The sequence below is a fragment of the Pygocentrus nattereri genome, chromosome 5, assembly GCF_015220715.1.
Source record: "Pygocentrus nattereri isolate fPygNat1 chromosome 5, fPygNat1.pri, whole genome shotgun sequence".
NCBI lineage: Eukaryota > Metazoa > Chordata > Actinopteri > Characiformes > Serrasalmidae > Pygocentrus > Pygocentrus nattereri.
Window position 1 is genome coordinate 48,716,668 of NC_051215.1, and position 19,252 is coordinate 48,735,919.

Below are 19,252 nucleotides of genomic sequence, written 5' to 3' on the forward strand. Positions count from 1 at the left end.
TCTTTCTCTCTCTCTTTCTCTATCTTTCTCTCTCTTTCTCTTTCTTTCTCTCTCTCTCTCTCTCTCTCTCTCTCTCTCTCTCTCATCATTAGAATCCCACTCAGGTTCTGGGGAACAGCACAAATGATTTCAGTGGATCATAGTTACCCTGATTGGGTCTTTAATACCTGTAGTAGATCCCTTTGTGTTCCAATTCTCACATGAGTGATGAACTGTTCGGCGGCTCCGCCCTCTAGTGGCTGATGCAGTAATGACACCACAAACCCAATTTTCCAGAACAAGCTTGGTGCTTATTTGAGTTATATTAAGCATTATAATCTTTCCATTACATCAAGCATGTTACTCAATTAGGGTAAGGAGTCACTCATGAAAAAGAAAAATCACCACACAGTGTGTTTGCTACTAAATCCCCCCATTAGAACTTCAGATAATACATCTATATATCTGTATATACTTTATCACTATTACAAAAATATCACGCTGCTGCAGATGTGAAACTAAACACAGGGTGAAAACACAACACAAAAGAAGTCTGTACACACCTCATTGAGGATAACAATGCAATTGTAAAAAAGAAAGGTAACACTTTAATTTAGGTGGTCATTAAAATGCTCTTGTAAGGGCTTAGCTGGCTTTCAATCCACAATTAGGATTCTAATTAGGACCCTTTTCCAGAGCTTATTTATTTTTGTATTATACACCATGATCTGCACGTCATTTACTGAAATGAAGATAATGAACAAAGCTAAACTAAAGCAAAGCGAGACAATCTGATATCACTCAACTAAACAGGTTGGGTATTGAATAGAAGCTACAATATGTTATAACAGGCACAGTTCATGATAGGACAGGATCAGGATTTTACCAGGTCAGCTAATATGAACACTTCATAACTACAGGTGAACAAGAAATCTTCACTTGTGAATGGGGGTGTCTTTAATTAGAGCTAATTGGTGATTTACTATTGAGAATGTCTGAAAGGATCCACACAGCATCTCTAATTGGGCTTAAGTGCATCCATCGCTGACACAGGCCTTCAATTAAACACACACAGATTGATCTTTGCAGAAAAACATTGATAAAAGAACAGCAAGCTGTGGGGCCATGTGTGAGCCTCGCCATGCCCAGTGCCAAGCATATAAAGCCCCCCCGCTCTGGGCTGCATTCTCTGGCGTGATGCAGCTCTAACCAATACCTTTGGGATGAGTCTGAGTGGTTTTTGTGATTCAGAACTAATCAAACTAACTTAGACTAGTTAAATGAGTTAATCTACCGCTACTAATCTATCACTAATGCTTTTGTTACTGATCGCAATCAAATCCTCAGCCAGTGCTCAGGTAAGAGTTTTGATGTATATAACACTGAAAAATGCCTCATGGAACGGAGTATTGCTTAATAATGCAGTAATCGGCTTTATAAGGGCATTACAAGGCTTATAACGACCACTTAAAATAAACTGTTGCCAAAAAAAAAAAAAAAAAAAAAATCTTAAAAAAATCTGAAATGCACTCTCAACATTTGTGCTTTTTAACAAACAGAACAATAATGGTTTCAGAGTTTATAACACTTTACCTACAACTCCCAGACTTTACTTCACAAAACTGATATACAGTCAGCATTTATCTATCTGAGTCACCGATTAGGCCTGCATTTAGAATATCACATACACACAAACACACAGTCACTTCATCCAAACACATTCAGCAGATGAAGAAGAAACAAAACCCCAACACTATCCCACTCATGTCCTGCATGTCCTGCAGCGTGCACTGCTCCAGCCATTAAGATGTCCATCGTTTTTCTCAAGTATAAGCCAATTAAAAAAAATGTGATATGGCTCATAACATTCTTCAGGAGCGTACAGTGGGGGAAATAAGTATTTGATACACCGCAGGTTTTCCCACCTACAAAGGATGGAGAGGTCTGCCATTTTTATCGTAGGTACTCTTCAACTGCGAGAGACAGAATCTAAAAAAAAAAATCCAGAAAATCACGATTTTTAAATAATTAATTTGTATTTTATTGCACGAAATAAGTATTTGATCACCTAGCAACCAGCAAGAATTCTGGCTCTCACAGACCTGTTAGTTCTTCTTTAAGATGCTCTCTTACTCTGCACTCATTACCTGTTTGAACTCGTTACCTGTATAAAAGACACCTGTCCACCCACTCAATCAATCACACTCCAACCTCTCCACCATGGCCAAGACCAAAGAGCTGTCCAAGGACATCAGGGACAAAATCGTAGACCTGCACAAGGCTGGGATGGGCTACAGGACAATGGGCAAGCAGCTTGATGCGAAGGCAACAACTGTTGGCGCGATTATTAGAAAATGGAAGAAACAAGATGAATGAATGTCAGTCTTCCTCAGTCCGGGGCTCCAAGCAAGATCTCGCCTCGAGGGGTACGGATGATTCTGAGAAAGGTCAGGAATCAGCCCAGAACTACACAGGAGGACCTGCTCAATGACCTGAAGAGCGCTGGGACCACAATCTCAAAGATTACCGTTAGTAACACACTACGCCGTCATGGATTCAAATCCTGTAGGGCACGCAAGGTCCCCCTGCTCACGCCAGCACATGTCCAGGCCGTTTGAAGTTCACCAGTGACCATCTGGATGATCCAGAGGAGGCATGGGAGAAGGTCATGTGGTCAGATCAGACCAAAATAGAACTTTTTAGGAAGAAGAAGGATGAGTACAACCCCAAGAACACCGTCCCAACCGTGAAGCATTGGGGGTGGAAACATCATAATTTGAGGGTGCATTTCTGCAAAGGGGACAGGACGACTGCACCGTATTGAAGGGAGGATGGATGGGGCCATGTATCGTGAGATTTTGGCCAACAACCTCCTTCCCTCAGTTAGAGCACTGAAGATGGGTCATGGGTCTTCCAGCATGACAATGACCTGAAACGCACAGCCAGGGCAACTAAGGAGTGGTTCCGTAAGAAGCATTTCAAGGTCCTGGAGTGGCCAAGCCAGTCTCCAGACCTGAAATCTTTGGAGGGAGCTGAAACTCAATGTTGCCCGGCGACAGCCCCGAAACCTGAAAGATCTGGAGAAGATCTGTATGGAGGAGTGGGCCAGAATCCCTGCTGCTGTGTGCAAACTTGGTCAAGAACTACAGGAAACGTCTGACCTCTAATTGCAAACAAAGGTTTCTGTACCAAATATTAAGTTTGTACTGCAATAAAATGCAAATTAATTATTTAAAAATCATGTGATTTTCTGGATTTTTTTTAGATTCTGTCTCTCACAGTGAGAAAAATGAGACCTCTCCATCCTTTGTAGGTGGGAGAACTTTCAAAATGGGCGGTGTATCAAACACTTATTTTCCCCACTGTATGTCACAAAGACGATTTTCTCAGATAGATAAATTAAAGTGATGAGCCCCCAAAAAAATCTAATTTCCCCAGATTTTACCAAAGTTTGGTTTTTTTAGTTTTAGCACTGGAATTATGAGGCTAATGTTGTTCACAAGTAATGGAAGCTTATATCCCACAAATTCGCATCATCAGCAAAAATTGTGTTTCGCTGTAAATTTCAATTCAGTTCTGTTCAATAGGCAGAGAAGTTAAGACGGCTTAAGTTAACCATCTTAAGAGTTTGCTATTCATGAAATCTTAAATGTACAAGAGTTTAAAATGTAAAAGGACACACTGTGAAAGACACAACAACAAATTAATGAATGCTCTTAAAACTCGAAACCTATTTCTATCAGCGCTAATAGATCATAATCCCAGACAGCCTGAGTCTTCAACCTGTTCTAACCTCCTGTCTCTGAAGAATATACTGCTTTCAAAACAATCCGGAACATCGAGAATTTGAAGTACAGTAAATCTGTGGACATTTTCACATGATTATATTAGACTAGTATGCAGAGAAAATATCACAGTTTGCTTTTACGTCGTCATAAAGAGAAATATTTAATTTGCTTCATTCAGCAATAAATAACTTCGATATATTCACGACACGCCAACATTTATACTTCACATCACCTCGGATTTCACCTTTATTAGCATTAGTCACCGATTCATGGCTCAATTAAACCATAAGCAGGAAGTCTGAACACAGTAGGATGGCGCGTTTAATACTGACAGAATCAGGATTAAAATATAATGCACTGAAAACCCAACAGGTTCAGTTTCAGCAGCTTGTTAAGGTGTTGGAGCAAAACTCAGTATTTTAGACATGCAAGAGGAAAGCTAAAATTTAAAACGGCTTATTTTATATCCCCCCCCAAACCAGTAATGGTAAAGGAAAGAAGAACATAATTTACAGTGACGTTTTTACATCTTGCTGAAAAGAGTGACTGCTATTTTATTCTGGCATCAGAGAAAAAGTGAGAGGGGAAAAAATAGAAAATAGACTGGGACTGGGTGGATGGGGCACTCACTTTTTCACACCATCTCAAAAGCAAACCGAAAGGAAAAAAAAAAAAAAAAAAAAAAAACCCCTCCAAAAATAAATAAATAAAGAAATAAAAAGGAAAAATAAACCCTCCTTAGGATAAAACATAATCATGAAAAAGCATAGGATAGTTCTCCAACTCAATAACAGAAAGGTTTCCATGGCAAACTGCAAATCGTCCAAAGCGCGAATGCACTTTTTCCTCATGCACAAAGCTGCTGTTCGTGTGTCTGGTGTGTTTGTCATAATCGCAGGAGGAGTGTGTGTGGTGGGAATCGGGGGTTTGGGGCGATATTTGTGGGAGGGTATCTGGAGATTAGTGCGGCAGAGCCACCAGGACGTCGACGTAGTTGACGGGGAAGAAGCCGGACTGGCCGTGGATCATCCCCTCGTACCAGTTCTCATCGATCTTATTGGTCAGGGTGATGATGTCACCTTCCTTAAAGCCGAGCTCGCCCTCATTTTCCGGGTCAAAATCATACAGAGCCCGACAACACGGCTGATCCATAGGAGCTGAACGCGAGAGAGAGAGAGAGAGAGAGAGAGAGAGAGAGAGAGAGAGAGAGAGAGAGAGATAGGGAGAGAGAGAGAGATAGGGAGAGAGAGAGAGAGATAGGGGGAGAGAGAGAGAGAGAGAGAGAGAGAGAGAGAGAGAGACAGAGAGAGAGAGAGAGACAGAGAGAGAGAGAGAGATAGGAGAGAGAGAGAGATAGGGAGAGAGAGAGAGAGAGAGAGAGAGAGAGAGAGAGAGAGAGAGAGAGAGAGGGAGAGCGAGCGAGGAAGAGCGAGCGAGGAAGAAGAGAGAGGGAAAACAGGAGAGAACAAGATAAGAGAAGAATCTCATAACCAGGCCTCCACAATCTGCTCTCCTAAAGCAATCACTTGTGACCCTAATTGGCTGCTGGCACCACCCTAATTGGCCACCCAGCAGGCAGGTCTAATAGCCTACCTTTTTCTCAGTTAGTAAACAAATATATCTGCCACAGGTAGTAAAAAATCAGTTAGTCACCAGAGCGCAGGTTTGGTGGGTCCCATGAGAAGTAAAAAAGAGTTTTAAACTGCAGTGACGCAGCTCGATTCACTAGATTGACTGACTGTGTTATGAATTTGAGCTGGGTGAGATTATAGTTCATCCATAGGGAGGACACTGACGTTGAACACAAGGAAAACATAGAGAAGATGACGGGCACCTTGTGTATTCATCTCGTCACTTATTGGAGGTCCTTTAACTCTTATGGAAGGTACAGGACCCCCTAACTCTGTCCCTCTTCAAACCTTGTTTACTGGTACAGGTCCAGTACTTAAAGCCAATGAGCTGCGTCTGTTCTCAAAGATCACAGATACTATGTTCCTCTCCTACGTTACCCAAACCAACAGTTGCTGCTTCCTCATGTACGTCTAAAATGGCTAAAGGAGACGTTTCTGAGGACATCAGATACGTCGCATAAGGAGACAGGATTTTTCTCAAAACTGGGGCTGAAAAACGATTAAAGGACAAAGGTAAAACAAAACTCCTACCACACAAAGACCCAGGGACAACCAAAAGGGTCACCATCAGATGACTAGTACCTAAAGCTTTGATCTTGAAGGATTATAACGGCCCAAAATGCCCATTTTGACTGGACAGGTGGAAACCCACCTGGTGAGCGCGAGCGTGAGATATGGCTAATTCCCCCATTGTGGGTCTCACTGGAGCTGAAGTCCATGGAGGTTCGAGGTTTGGGCATGTACTCTTTCTTCGGCTTGCTGGAAGCATCTCTTATTCTGCAGGTCACAAGCCAGAGATCATGGCATACAATTAAAACAGTGACATGGCAACATATAATAACATACAGAACCTGCTCACATTGGTGCTCTCGTGGCTTTAGGTGAGGCAGAGAAGCCAGAGATCACTAACTGATGGGCCAAATGAACATGTGGATTTTTCCATTCGGAATATTTTTCAGTCCAAGACTAAGCTTCTCAGACTCGGCTTAGAAAAGCAAGCCCTTAAAAGCAGTTAAAATGTATTTAAATAAAATTAAATATTAAAACCAATAAGCCAATTGCATCCTTTCAGCAAAGGATGAAAAGATCACAGACATTATGTTCCTCTCCTACGTTACCCAAACCAACAGTTGCTGCTTTCTCATGTACATCTCTTCCTCATGTACATCTAACATGGCTAAAGGAGACGTTTCTGTTTATTCATGGACTATTCTTAATCTGAATCCAGTGGTTTTATTAAAAGGAAACACACCTCTCTTCCATCTTGTCAGAAAGTTGCTGTAGGATCTCGGTGGCCTGTCTGTGGTAGTTCACCTGTGCCTGGACCAGAGCGGCAAGCTGACTCACCTGTTCAATCTACCAACACAAACATAAGGCATGAATATGAAACAAAGCAAAACATTCAAATGTCCATATTTTACCTTTTTATGTTTTAATTTGTTTCACTTTTCAACGGATAAAATGTACCTAAGCAGATGTGTACACTGAAAACTGTCAGAATTTTTATGTCCAACCTCTCTCGATCTCTGAAGTGGACCAGTGTGTGGAAATACAAGGTAGATATTTGTAATAAAGTGGTCAGTGAGTGGAAGTGGAAGGTCGGTATTTCCAGTAGAGTCCCCTATAAGTGGAAGTGGAAGGTAGGGGTTTCTAATAACATGACTAGTGAGTGGAAATGGAAGTACAAGGTAAGCGTTTCAAATGAAATGGCCAGTGAGTGGAAGCTCAGTGTAGGGGTTTCTGAATAAGTGGTCAGTGAATGGGGCAGTACAAGGTTGAAGTTTCTTACAAAGTGAGTAAGCAGTGTCAGACAAATTATGAAACGAATAGGAAAAAAAAAAACAAAAACAAAACACTTTTGACACTGACAAACACACACACACACACACACACACACACACACACACACACACACACACACACACACTCCTTACATCACTCTCCAGTAGGTTGAACATGCTCTGCTCTGCTATTTCCTTTGAATCATCAAACTTCTCCAGAGCCTGCTTGATCTCATCGTCTGTCACTTTGCCCTGCCGCTTCTTCTTATAGTCAAAGTCCAGACGACGGCCTTCCATCTTTTTCAGGTGATGCTGTGGCAGAAACACACAAATCCTTAAGGGCTGAATCGATCTGGGATATAGCCAAGGCTGCGCCCTTGCCAGAGGCTGGTCAACCCATTTTGTTACAGCAGATAAGAGGCAGATAGACACTCAGTCTCAGTCTGAACAACTAGGAGACGTGACAAGAACACTGAAATTTATCTGCTGCACAATGCCTTGTTCAAAAAACATAGCACCTGTCAAAACGTTGGACCCACTTCACTGAATGTATGTTTTTCATAAACTTAAAGATCTTAAAGGTATAAGCTGATAATGCTTAAATGCTTCAAACTAAATCTGAACGATGAGCTACTTTTTCTTTTGTAGATTTGATTGCATTCAGCCACAAGGGCATCAGTGAGGTCAGGTATTGATATTGGGTGATCATTTCTGGATCATAAATGCCACTCCAGCTCATCCCAAAAGTATTGGATGCAGCTCCGCCACTTCAGGAAGCGCAGTTCCACTGCTCCACAGACCAGTTCTGGGGAGCTCCCCCCTTGCTCCCCTCTATGCTTAGCACTGGGCTTGGTGATCTTAGGCTGTGCCAAAGTGTCCTATTTTATTAGGAATGCTTTTCTACGGAGATTATACAAGCTGCGCAAGTGCAATTGAACATTTCTGACAGCAATTAGTGCATGTCTGCTAAATTTTCCTGGCCAACCATTAGACAAAAGTTCATTCTTCATGTTCTTGCAGCTGTGATTTTTTTTCTTCTCCCCCATTTTTAAAGCTCTGCGTTGTTTATCTACATGGTGACTGACAATTCAATTCTATTCAGTTTTATCTGAATGGTATTTTCTCCAACAGACATTGTCCCAAAGCAGCTCCTCCAGGATTGCAGGTGCAGTCCCCAAATGAGCTTCGCCGAGGGTGTCATGAAAAACTCTAACACCATTAGGAGGAAACTAAGAGGAACCGAAAATCAAGCAATAATGAAATATCAATAAGAAACCAACCTGAATCTCCTTCAGGTCCTTGTCATACATATTCTGCAGGGGATCGATAAAGTTCTGCTTGACCTCCATGTCCAGCGCATCCTTCACCTCCCCCAGCTCCCGCATCGCCTCTCCAGCATCGATCAGAGCCAGGCCTGAAACACACACTACCATGAGGCATCCGTTTCAACCCAGCACTCACGCTACATCCACCATAACCCTGCATCCATGGTAGCATCATCCTTCTACATCCACTGCATGCACTGGCATGGCATCCATGACAACCCTTGATGCATGATAGCACAACCAATCTGCATCATCCTTCTGAATATACGGTATCCTTTCGTTTATAGAAGAACCATCATTCTGTATCCATGACGACCCTGCATCTAGAGTAGCACCATCATTCTGCATCCATAGCTACCTTGCATCCATGACAGCACCATCATTCTGCATCCATGGTATAACCAGCATTCTGCCACGTATGGTAGCACCATTATTCTGCTTCCATGGCAGAACTCACTGCATCCATGCCAACCCGGCAGCTACAATAGCTTTAACCTTCTGCATCTATACAGCATAATCATTTTGTAACCATAGCAACCCTGGAAACATGGTCGCACTATCAATCTGCATCCATGGAAACTCTTATCATCATGGCACTACCATTCTGCATCAATTGTACCATCATCATTCTCTAACTATGCTGAATCTATAGTGACCCAGCATCCAAGGTGGCTCTATCATTCCGCATCCATGACAATCCCGCATCCATGAAAGCACCGTCGTTCTTGTATCCATGACAACCCTGCATCCAGAGCCATTCTGTGTTATGACAATTCTTTCTTTAACTCTTGCCACCACATACATAGACTGAGCCAAACTACCAAATACATACAATCTGAGTCATAACTCTTATGTTCTGTGTCATGTTTAAAGAAACGGAGATAAAACTGACGAAATTACCAAAGTTGGACTCTTCGCCCAGCTCCCTGCCGAACTTCTGCATGGCCTCTCCCAGCACGGTCTCAGTCTGTGTGTATCCCGGACCCTTATCGCCCCCTCGGATCTTCGACATGGAGCTCATCATGCTCATCTTAGCACGGGTCGCTGCACACACACACACAGACACACACACACACACACACACACAGTTAGAAAAGGCAAGCTCTAAACATTAGCAAATACACTGAGTTGGACTAACTCTCCTTTGCTTAAATGAATATTGCATTAAATGCAATATTTGCATGCCTAAATCACACAACTTGTTGTTGAGTAATCTCAAATGACTTGCTTTTGAGTGCATCGTGTAGTAGTAGTAGCAGTCATCTCAAAGTCTGACTTCTGTTTGTACATTTGCCCGTGTGTGTGTGTGTGTGTGTGTGTGTGTGTGTGTGTGTTGCATTGTGTTACGCTGTCAGGATCTAACCTGGGTTGGGCTGCAGGTACTCTGTGGTTTTGGTCATGATATCCATCACTGCCCTGCTGGTAGTGTCCACTTTCTACAGGAAACAACAGAAAAACAAGCTTCCATCAAGCTTTCATTTCTTTGATGGTGAGAAAACGTCATTCTGCAGTTTCTTTTGGCAGTTGAAAGTTTCATTTTATGTAACTGAGCGCAGTTAAGAGTTCACTGCATAACAGGGTAGAATAACAGTGCCTGGAAATAAATAAAAGGGGGAGACCAGTTTCTCTGGCATAAATCATCTGCAGCATGTTTTTTTCCTGATATATTAAAAATAATTGGACCATCTGTCATATAGAAAGTGAAATATCAACCAGTCCTTCATTCACCAGTTTGCTAAAGCTGGAAACATGCTTTTCTCGCTAGCGGGGGAAGAACTGGGTTGGGGTTGACAGCCTGAACACCATCAGATTCAGGAGATGACATGCTTGTGTGTGAAGGGCTGTCAATCACTCTCAAGCCTTTATAGGTTTCCTCCATTATAAATGCCACAAGCAATCTGTCAAAGTATCTAATCACACTGATATGAAGCTGATGGACAGAGATCCCTGTGCTGAAGAACAGACACTCAACCTCACCTAAACTGACTTGATTTTCAATTAGAAACGGGTCTGGCAGCCGTGTTATGAACTGGCTAGTTTCTAGGCTTTTCAAGTTGCATAAATGAAAATGAAATAATTTTAATTATGCATAAATAGCACTGCTCAGAGCACATGCAAGGGCAACGACACTGCTTATGAATTATGTTAACTGTGACTGGTTATTTCCTTCTAAAGAAAATGCTGAAATGACTATTGGGATTTCCCATTGACAGTTGGTACAGGTGTGTTTGGCATTTAGACCAAGGCGAATAATCAGGTTACTCATTTATAATGGATTATTTTTTTTGTGTATAACTACAACATTAATAACTAATTACATGAGGAATTAAGTAATTAATTTCATTTACATACAATTTACATATACCACCTGTATGGACAGGTTTGAGCCTGATTCTGATCTTTCTGGCAACAATACATGGCAATAACTTTTCATCTAATTCAAATAGCAATAAAGCATATCCTTCGGCAGTCGTGGGCTGGAGGTCAGGGGACCAGCCTTGTGACCGGAAGGTCACCGGTTCGATCCCCAGAGCCGACAGCACATGACTGAGGTGTCCTTGAGCAAGACCCCTAACCCCCAACTGCTCCCCGGTCGCTGCGGATTGGGCTGCCCACCACTCCGGGCAAGTGTGCTCACTGCCCCCTAGTGTGTGTGTGCTCACTAGTGTGTATGTGGTGCTTCACTTCATGGATGGGTTAAATGTGGAGGTGAAATTTCCCCGTTGTGGGACTAATAAGGGTCTCTTTATATATATATATATATATATATATATATATATATATATATATATATATATATATATATATATATATATATATATATATATACACACACACACACACACACACACACACACACACACACACATATATACATATATACACACACAGTTCAGAAGTAGATAACATATGAACATACATACAGACAATTACAACAACATACCAAACATTTTTTGCATTTCTATATTTAAAAATCTCGGGTTATTTTTTTCACTTTCCCCCTGACCACTTTCTCCCTGTCCTTCAATGGTCAGGACCACCATAGAGCAGGTGCTATTTGAGTGATGGATCTTTCTCAGCACTGCAGTGACACTGACGTGGTGCTTAGTGTGTGTTGCGCTGGTATGATGGAGTAGTGCTACTGGAGTTTTTAAACACATCAGCACACCTCAAACAAGACAGCACACTGTCTTTTTGTCTATTAATACTAATTTTTATATAATAATTGATCTTTTTTTTATATTTTAGGAGACATTCAAAAGTCCAGGTAGTTTCAAGACTTTTTTTTTTTTCCCCCCTGTAACTGTACATACAGTAAACACAGACATTCAGTGCTCGATTCAGGTCTAGTTTTGTTGGTGATAAAAAAAATGTTAATTTTTTTAAAAACTTAAATTCAAATTTAAAGTTAGAAAAATAATTCATATGTTATGTTATTTAGCATTTTGATAACAAAAATGTTTGTTTTTAGAGTGTCCAGCCTCAGTACTGAGAAGGCCAAGACATATGAATTGCACCTTATAACTGCACTAAAATCTTCACGTTACTGTTAAATGTTAAACTTCCAAATCATTCAGTTGCACTAAATATCTCCCTTCATGTCTTTCTGATTAGACGGTTTCATCAGTTCATCAGTTTTCATTAGTGTAAACTCACCTTTTCCATTTCCACAAAGTCATCGTCAAGCTTTGTTCCCTCAGCTCCTCCCACCTTCTCACTCACTTTCTGTAAGAGACAGAGAGGAAAAAAAAAATAAGATTATAATTCATATAGAGGGAAAAAAACACAGGAGATGAGCTGTGTGGCACCCCCTACAGATCAGAGCTGCAATCGCGTTTAATCTTTCTGCCTAGACAGATAGTATGGTGCCAGGACATCACCAAGAGCCAGAAACGAATGCAAACCTAAAGGCCTAGAAATCTTTATTAAAGTGCATATATCATGGAAAATTAAATGTTCCTCACTTAAAAGTTTGAACTTAAAAAATAAAAGTTTGACATATCGTGTAAACATTATAACACATGTTCACTTTGTTTAGTCACCTTCCAGTCCGTATAGTCCATATACAGGAACTGCGCTGCAAAAACAGCCTCTTTAAAAATATTTTTATTCTGATGCTGCAAAACCCAGCGAATTTTCATACAGCTGCCCATTAAGCCCCACCCATCCATACTGAAGTTATAAGCAGTGTTTCAGGACAGGACAGCCAATTAGAACAGAGGTCATTGACATACTTCAGTCTTAAAGACACAGTAAGAAATCAGACGGAAGTTGGCAAATCGTCCCGTAAAGACAAACCACACAACTGTCATAAGGGAAGCTCAGGGGGAAAAACAGGAAACGTAGTGTATGGACCCTTTAAACCCTTTAAATCTAAATGGTCAGACTTTTATTGACCATATTGAGATTATTAGCTCAGCTAGTGTGTGTGGTGTTCTGCCTCAATGTAGTTGTGCTCTCATTTTTTGTTTACTTTCTAAATGCTGCTGTGTTTTGACAATTAAACACACCTTCATCATTAAATTCACTCTCTCTCTCTCTCTCACACACACACACACACACACACACACACACACACACACACAGAAAGTGTTTCGCATTCAGGTCACATCCAGCAGCCTGGGCATCATGTTAAGATAATGGCCGGCTAAAAGAGCAGCGTACTGTAGGTTTGACCATGAACATCTGTAATGAAAAGACTCATCACTGGGTGGACGGACCTTTAACCTTGTGTTGGCCTTCAATTCTCCATAATGATAACTACATAACGAACAAGGTCACCTTCATCCTCCCCCTCCCCCTCTTTTTTATGTTCTTCTCTCTCGCTCTTTCTGTCCCTCCTTCTTCATGTTCTTCCACCTCTCTTTATTTAACTCTTGCTCTCTCTCGCTGTCCTCCTTGTTTTTTTCTCATCACTCTCTCACTTTCTCTCTCCATCTTTTTGTGATTTTTGTGTGTGTTCTGTCCTTCTTTGTGTTGCACTCTCTCTGGCTCCTTCACTCCTGATTTCTCCTTTTCACCTTCTCTCTTCTCCTTTGTGTTCCTCTCTCTCACACTCTCTCGCTTTCCCTCTTGCTCTCTCTCTCTCTCTCTCTCTCTCTCTCTCTCTCGCTCTCTCTCTCTCTCTCTCTCTCTCTCTCTGTGTCATTAGTCTTCTCACCCAAGCTAAATCTCAGAAAGTCATGAGGAAAAAGTCAATGGAGACGGTTGCCATGGTGACTGGCACCTGTCACATGAGTATAAAGTCCCTACAGGCCAGAGCTCTGAGTCACCTCCGCTAACCCTCAGAAAGAGAGAGAGAGAAATTGAAAGAGAGAGAAAGGGAGAGCAGTGGAACGAGTGAGATGAAACGAGACAGATAACAGGAAGAGAGAGGATGGAAAGCAGAGGTGCAAGAGAGACACACGGAGAGAAAGACAGACAGTGATAATGGAGAGAGAATTAAGAGAACAGAATGAGAAACAAAGAGACACAACAGAGAAAAAGGAAAGACAGCAAGTGGACTGAAGAAGGCTATATCGTATTCAATCTTCAGCTTCAGTATGAGGCAGGACTGCCTCACTGTACTAACGAGAGAGAGAGAGAGGGAGAGAGAGGGAGAGAGAGAGGGAGAGAGAGAGAGAGAGAGAGAGAGAGAGAGAGAGAGAGAGAGAGAGAGAGAGAGAGAGAGAGAGAGAGAGAGGGAGAGAGAGGGAGAGAGAGAGAGAGAGAGAGAGAGAGAGAGAGAGGGAGAGAGAGAGAGAGAGAGAGAGGGAGAGAGAGAGAGAGAGAGGGAGGGAGGGAGGGAGGGAGGGAGAGAGAGAGAGAGAGAGAGGGAGGGAGGGAGGGAGAGAGAGAGAGAGAGAGAGAGAGAGAGAGAGAGAGAGGGAGGAGGTAATGTTACAGTGCTGCTTTATTAATAAAGCACTTCTCATACTATTCAAAATGCTTTACAGGCAGTTTATAAAGTTTATCTGAGGGGGAAAAAGAGGAAAACCAAAAGTTAAGAGTATTAAAAGCTAAATTAAAGAGATACATTTTCAAAAAAAGGAAGGTGTTTGCAGAAGGCCAGTATCTGCAGGTCTAAGATCAGGTTTAAAGGTGAACATTAGAGCTTAAAAAACAAATAGGAGGCCTACAAAACATTGGCCAAAAGACAGAGGCAGCCAGTGCCATTGATTAGAACAGGGGGGATGAGCTCTCCAGGCTGTTCCTGTTCGAATCTGTGCTGCTACATTTTGTAGAGGATATATTGTTTTCTTAGGAGGGTAATCAACTCCGCTTGTAATAAATAAATGAACAAGTTTCTCAGTGTCGCTCTGACATAGACTCACCGGCCACTTTATTAGGTACAGTGTTCAGTCGCTCGTTAACACAAATAGCTAATCAGCCAATCACACGGCTGCAGCTCACTGCATTTAGGCCTGTAGAGGTGGTCAAGACGACTTGCTGAAGTGCAGACCGAGCATCAGAACGGGGAAGAAAGGGGATTTAAGGGGCTTTGAACGTGGCGTGGTTGTTGGTGCCAGACGGGCTGGTCTGAGTATTTCAGAAACTGCTGATCTGCTGGGATTTTCACACACAACCATCTCTAGGGTTTACAGAGAACGGTCCGAAAAAGAGGAAACATCCAGTGAGCGGTCAGTTGTGTGGACAAAAATGCCTTGTTGATGTGAGAGGTCAGAGGAGAATGGGCAGACTGGTTCCAGATGGTAGAAAGACAAGAGGAACTCAAACCACCAACCAGAATCTCTGAGGAACGTTTCCAACACCTTGTTGAAAGTCTGGCACGGAGAAGTACAATTTCTCCAAAATAATACTTAAATATAGTAACAAAGTACAAATGCAATTACAAAGTATTTTCCTTGCTGAACAAGGCCTTCTTCACTGCAGGCTGAAAAGCAGCCTCTCTCTCTTAGTGTGGAAGCTGGGAAAGGACAGACAGCGGAGAGTTTTATTAGAGCGGATGGGACAGAGTGTTAAAAATACACAGCATGGCTGGAGGAAGCCCTCTGTGACGCAGAAAACCCATCTAACCTGCAGGCTTATCCACACAAGCTGATGTCCAACACACTCATATTCCCATACCACAGACTATAAAGGAGTAGCTTAGCAAACAAATTCAAGACGTTTGCTTTGTCAGTATATTCCTAGAGCTATGAAGCTAATGTAGATAACTAGTAATGGATCCAGTTCATGTCACACAGTCAGAACCACATAAGCAAGTCAATTACTAAAGATAACAATTAGTTTTTGTGATACTTATTAGTCCCACAAACGGGGAAATTCCACCTCCGAATTTAACCCATCCGTGCAGTGAAAGACCACACTCACACACTAGGGGGCAGTGAGCAGCCCTATCCACCCTCCCGGGGAGCAGTTGGGGGTTAGGTGTCTTGCTCAAGGACACCTCAGTCACGTACTGTCGGTGCTGGGGTTCAAACCAGCAACCTTCCGGTCACAGGGCCAGTTCCCTAACCTCCAGCCCACGACTGCCCTTAAGGTACGGAAGTCAGCGTTATGCAGAATAGTGGGGTATAAACATCAGCCTTGAAGCTCCAGTGCAAACCTACAGAAGCAAACTTCATACACCAAACATGCCTTGGCTACTCATTTTACAATTGGGTTATGGGAAAAACAACATTTGCTTTAAGAGCCCGATACTTAAGCCTCTGCTCTCTCCTGCTGTATAGATGAAAACAGTGACGGAAAGTCTGCAGGATGGAAATACTGCCTGCAGGGGATCAGGCCATCTACGTCACCAAGCAGGGCTATTCCATGCGCCACCCACCTACCCACACACAGTTTTACACACACACACACACACACACACACACACACACACACACACACACACACACACACACACACACCACTGACTCATCCCCCCTCGGGCAGCAGTAGTCCTCTGCATCACGATCACTGAAATGGCCATCTGTGCAGTGTGCAAATGATGTTGGACTTTTCAGGGCCTGTAAGTCTGAGGTTATAAAGACCTGCAGCACAGTGACCTAACATTACCTGGGAAACCTAAATGGCGTGTTGTATCTGTGCGCAACTGTTGGTAGGGTTGCACCAGAAAAGGAATTCTGGGTCAATGTCAACATCAGGTATTGATATCCAAACTTCGTCCCTATTAGAACCCATTAGAAATATTGGAGCATGTCTACAAATACAGCTGGCAGAGTTTAAAAAAACCAACACTAAACATAAATGGTCATTTTATATCAACAACTTATGCTTTACTTTTTCAGCCTTTATATTCTATTGAACGGTTGCTGTGTATGAAATTGAGCAGATTTTTTACTCTGTAGAGAATGTCCAAATTTCCAAAATGAACAAAACGTCATTTCTCCAGGGGCGCCTAAACTTTTGCGCATGACTGGACGCATTTATTTCAAGGACACTTGCATGTTCTAAAGTTTGGAGACGCATTTCTTCTCAAATCAAGCTCATTAATACGTTTTGTCCACCGCATGCAGCAGTAACAGCCTCTATTCTCCTGGGAAAGCTTTACACTAGATGCCGGAACACTGCTGTGAGGATTTTATTGCATTCAGCCACAAGAGCATTAGTGAGGTCAGGCACTGATATCAGATGAATAGCTCTAGGTCACAAACACCACTCCAACTCATCCCAAAGGTAATGGTTTGAGCTCCATCACTCCAGAAAACTCAGTTCCACTGCTCCACAGCCCAGTGCTGGAAGAGATCCGCTGAAATTAGCATGACGGAGTAACGCAACGATTATTTAGAGGGTTACAAATGCAGCGAAATGAACGTGCGGGAATTTTTGCCTAGCAGCCCAGCTTCACATTTGGAAACATTCTACAATAAGTATCATCAAATAATTTATATAATATAGATAAATAAAAAAAAAAACGTGTCAAATCTTAGTTTTGTAAGACGCCACTATCAACACCGTGCACCCCTAATTGGTGGGAGCCTCTAGAACGTTCTACACCAGTTCATTTGGTTTCTATCTTCCAGGAATAGTCCAGCGCCATCTGCCATCGGTATGTCTGAAGGTATCTGAAGTTTGCTTATATAGATAAGTATATGTACTGTAACGGAATGGAAGCAATGGAATCTTTTTGTTACCTGCGTACCTAAATCAGCTCAAATACATCACACCATAATTTGCCTCAAACCACAATGAACTATTAGGTAAGTAGCTACACATTTCATAATTCACCATTTAGTTCAATGCACACTACTTATATAATGCACTTTAGTATAGGAACAGCCACCTGGAAGCCTGAGTTTTGTCATGTCATGAACAGGACTATATGACTGTGAATGGCTATATTAGCTGTGATATATTCAGATGTGACTGAACCCACTGCAGTAACAACTAGCAGTGACTGATGAACTGTGACACTATTTTATCTACAAGGAAATCCAACCGAGTGAGCTGGAGAGCACAATGCAGGATCAGTCCACTAAAGATCCTATAAGAGGCCTGAATACAGCAACGTGTATTAAATTGGTCGGCAAAACTTTCCAGCCTATGTGACGCTGGTTTCTCTTTGAGTTTGTTAAACAAAAAAAAAAAACATCAAACATCTACACACAGGAGTAGAGATACACTATATTCCCAAAAGTATTCGCTCCATCTGTCTTCACACACATATGAACTTGAGTGACGTCCCATTCTTAATCCATAGGGTTTAATATGATGTCGGCCCACCCTTTGCAGCTATAACAGCTTCAGCTCTTCTGGGAAGGCTTTCCACAAGGGTTAGGAGTGTTTATGGGAATTTTTGACCGTTCTTCCAGAAGCACATTTGTGAGGTCAGACACTGATGTTGGACGAGAAGGCCTGGCTCACAGTCTCCGCTCTAATTCATCCCAAAGGTGTTCTATGGGGTTGAGGTCTGGACTCTGTGCAGGCCAGTCAAGTTCTTCCACACCAAACTGGCTCATCCGCGTCTTTATGGACCTGCTTTGTGCACTGGTGTGCAGTCACGTTGGAACAGGAAGGGGCCGTCCCCAAACTGTTCCCACAAAGTTGGGAGCATGAAATTGTCCAAAAATCTCTTGGAGCGGAAGCTTTAAGAGTTCCTTTCACTGGAACTAAGGGGCCGAGCCCAACTCCTGAAAAACAACCACACACCATGATCCCCCCTCCACCAAACTTTACACTCGGCACAATGCAGTCAGACAAGTACCGTCTCCTGGCAACCGCCAAACCCAGACTCGTCCATCAGATTTCCAGTCGGAGAAGCGTGATTGGTCACTCCAGAGAACACGTCTCCACTGCTCTAGAGTCCAGTGGCGACGCTTTACTCCACTGCATTCTACGCTTTGCATTGCGCTTGGTGATGTAAGGCTTGGATGCAGCTGCTCGGCCATGGAAACCCATTCCATGAAGCTCTCTGCGCTGTTCTTGAGCTGATCTGAAGGCCACATGAAGTTTGGAGGTCTGTAGTGATTGACTCTGCAGAAAGTCGGTGACCTCTGCGCACTATGCCCCTCAGCATCCGCTGACCGCTCTGTCATTTTACGTGGCCGACCACTTCGTGGCTGAGCTGCTGTCGTTTCCAATCGCTTCCACTTTGTTATAATCCCACTGACAGTTGACTGTGGAATATTTAGCAGTGAGGAAATTTCCCGACTGGACTTGCTGCACAGGTGGCGTCCGATCACGGCACCACGCTGGAATTCACTGAGCTCCTGAGAGCGACCCATTCTTTCACTAATGTCTGTAGAAGCAGTCTGCAGGCCTAGGGGCTCGGCTTTATACACCTGTGGCCGTGGAAGTGACTG

General features: G+C 42.7%; 1 protein-coding gene across 1 annotated transcript in view; it reads right to left on the reverse strand.

Moving 5' to 3' along the window:
* Positions 1 to 268: 268 nt before the first annotated feature.
* sh3gl2a (SH3 domain containing GRB2 like 2a, endophilin A1) overlaps positions 269 to 19,252 on the reverse strand; it is a 68,511-nt gene continuing 49,527 nt past the window's right edge. The window contains exons 2-9 of the mRNA XM_037538600.1: positions 12,162 to 12,230; positions 9,868 to 9,940; positions 9,405 to 9,548; positions 8,460 to 8,593; positions 7,333 to 7,491; positions 6,651 to 6,754; positions 6,051 to 6,175; positions 269 to 4,924 (exon numbers count right to left, since the gene is read on the reverse strand). Of these exons, the coding sequence (XP_037394497.1) occupies positions 4,728 to 4,924; positions 6,051 to 6,175; positions 6,651 to 6,754; positions 7,333 to 7,491; positions 8,460 to 8,593; positions 9,405 to 9,548; positions 9,868 to 9,940; positions 12,162 to 12,230 (1,005 nt within the window). The 3' untranslated portion in view covers positions 269 to 4,727. The remainder of the gene's footprint in view (positions 4,925 to 6,050; positions 6,176 to 6,650; positions 6,755 to 7,332; positions 7,492 to 8,459; positions 8,594 to 9,404; positions 9,549 to 9,867; positions 9,941 to 12,161; positions 12,231 to 19,252) is intronic.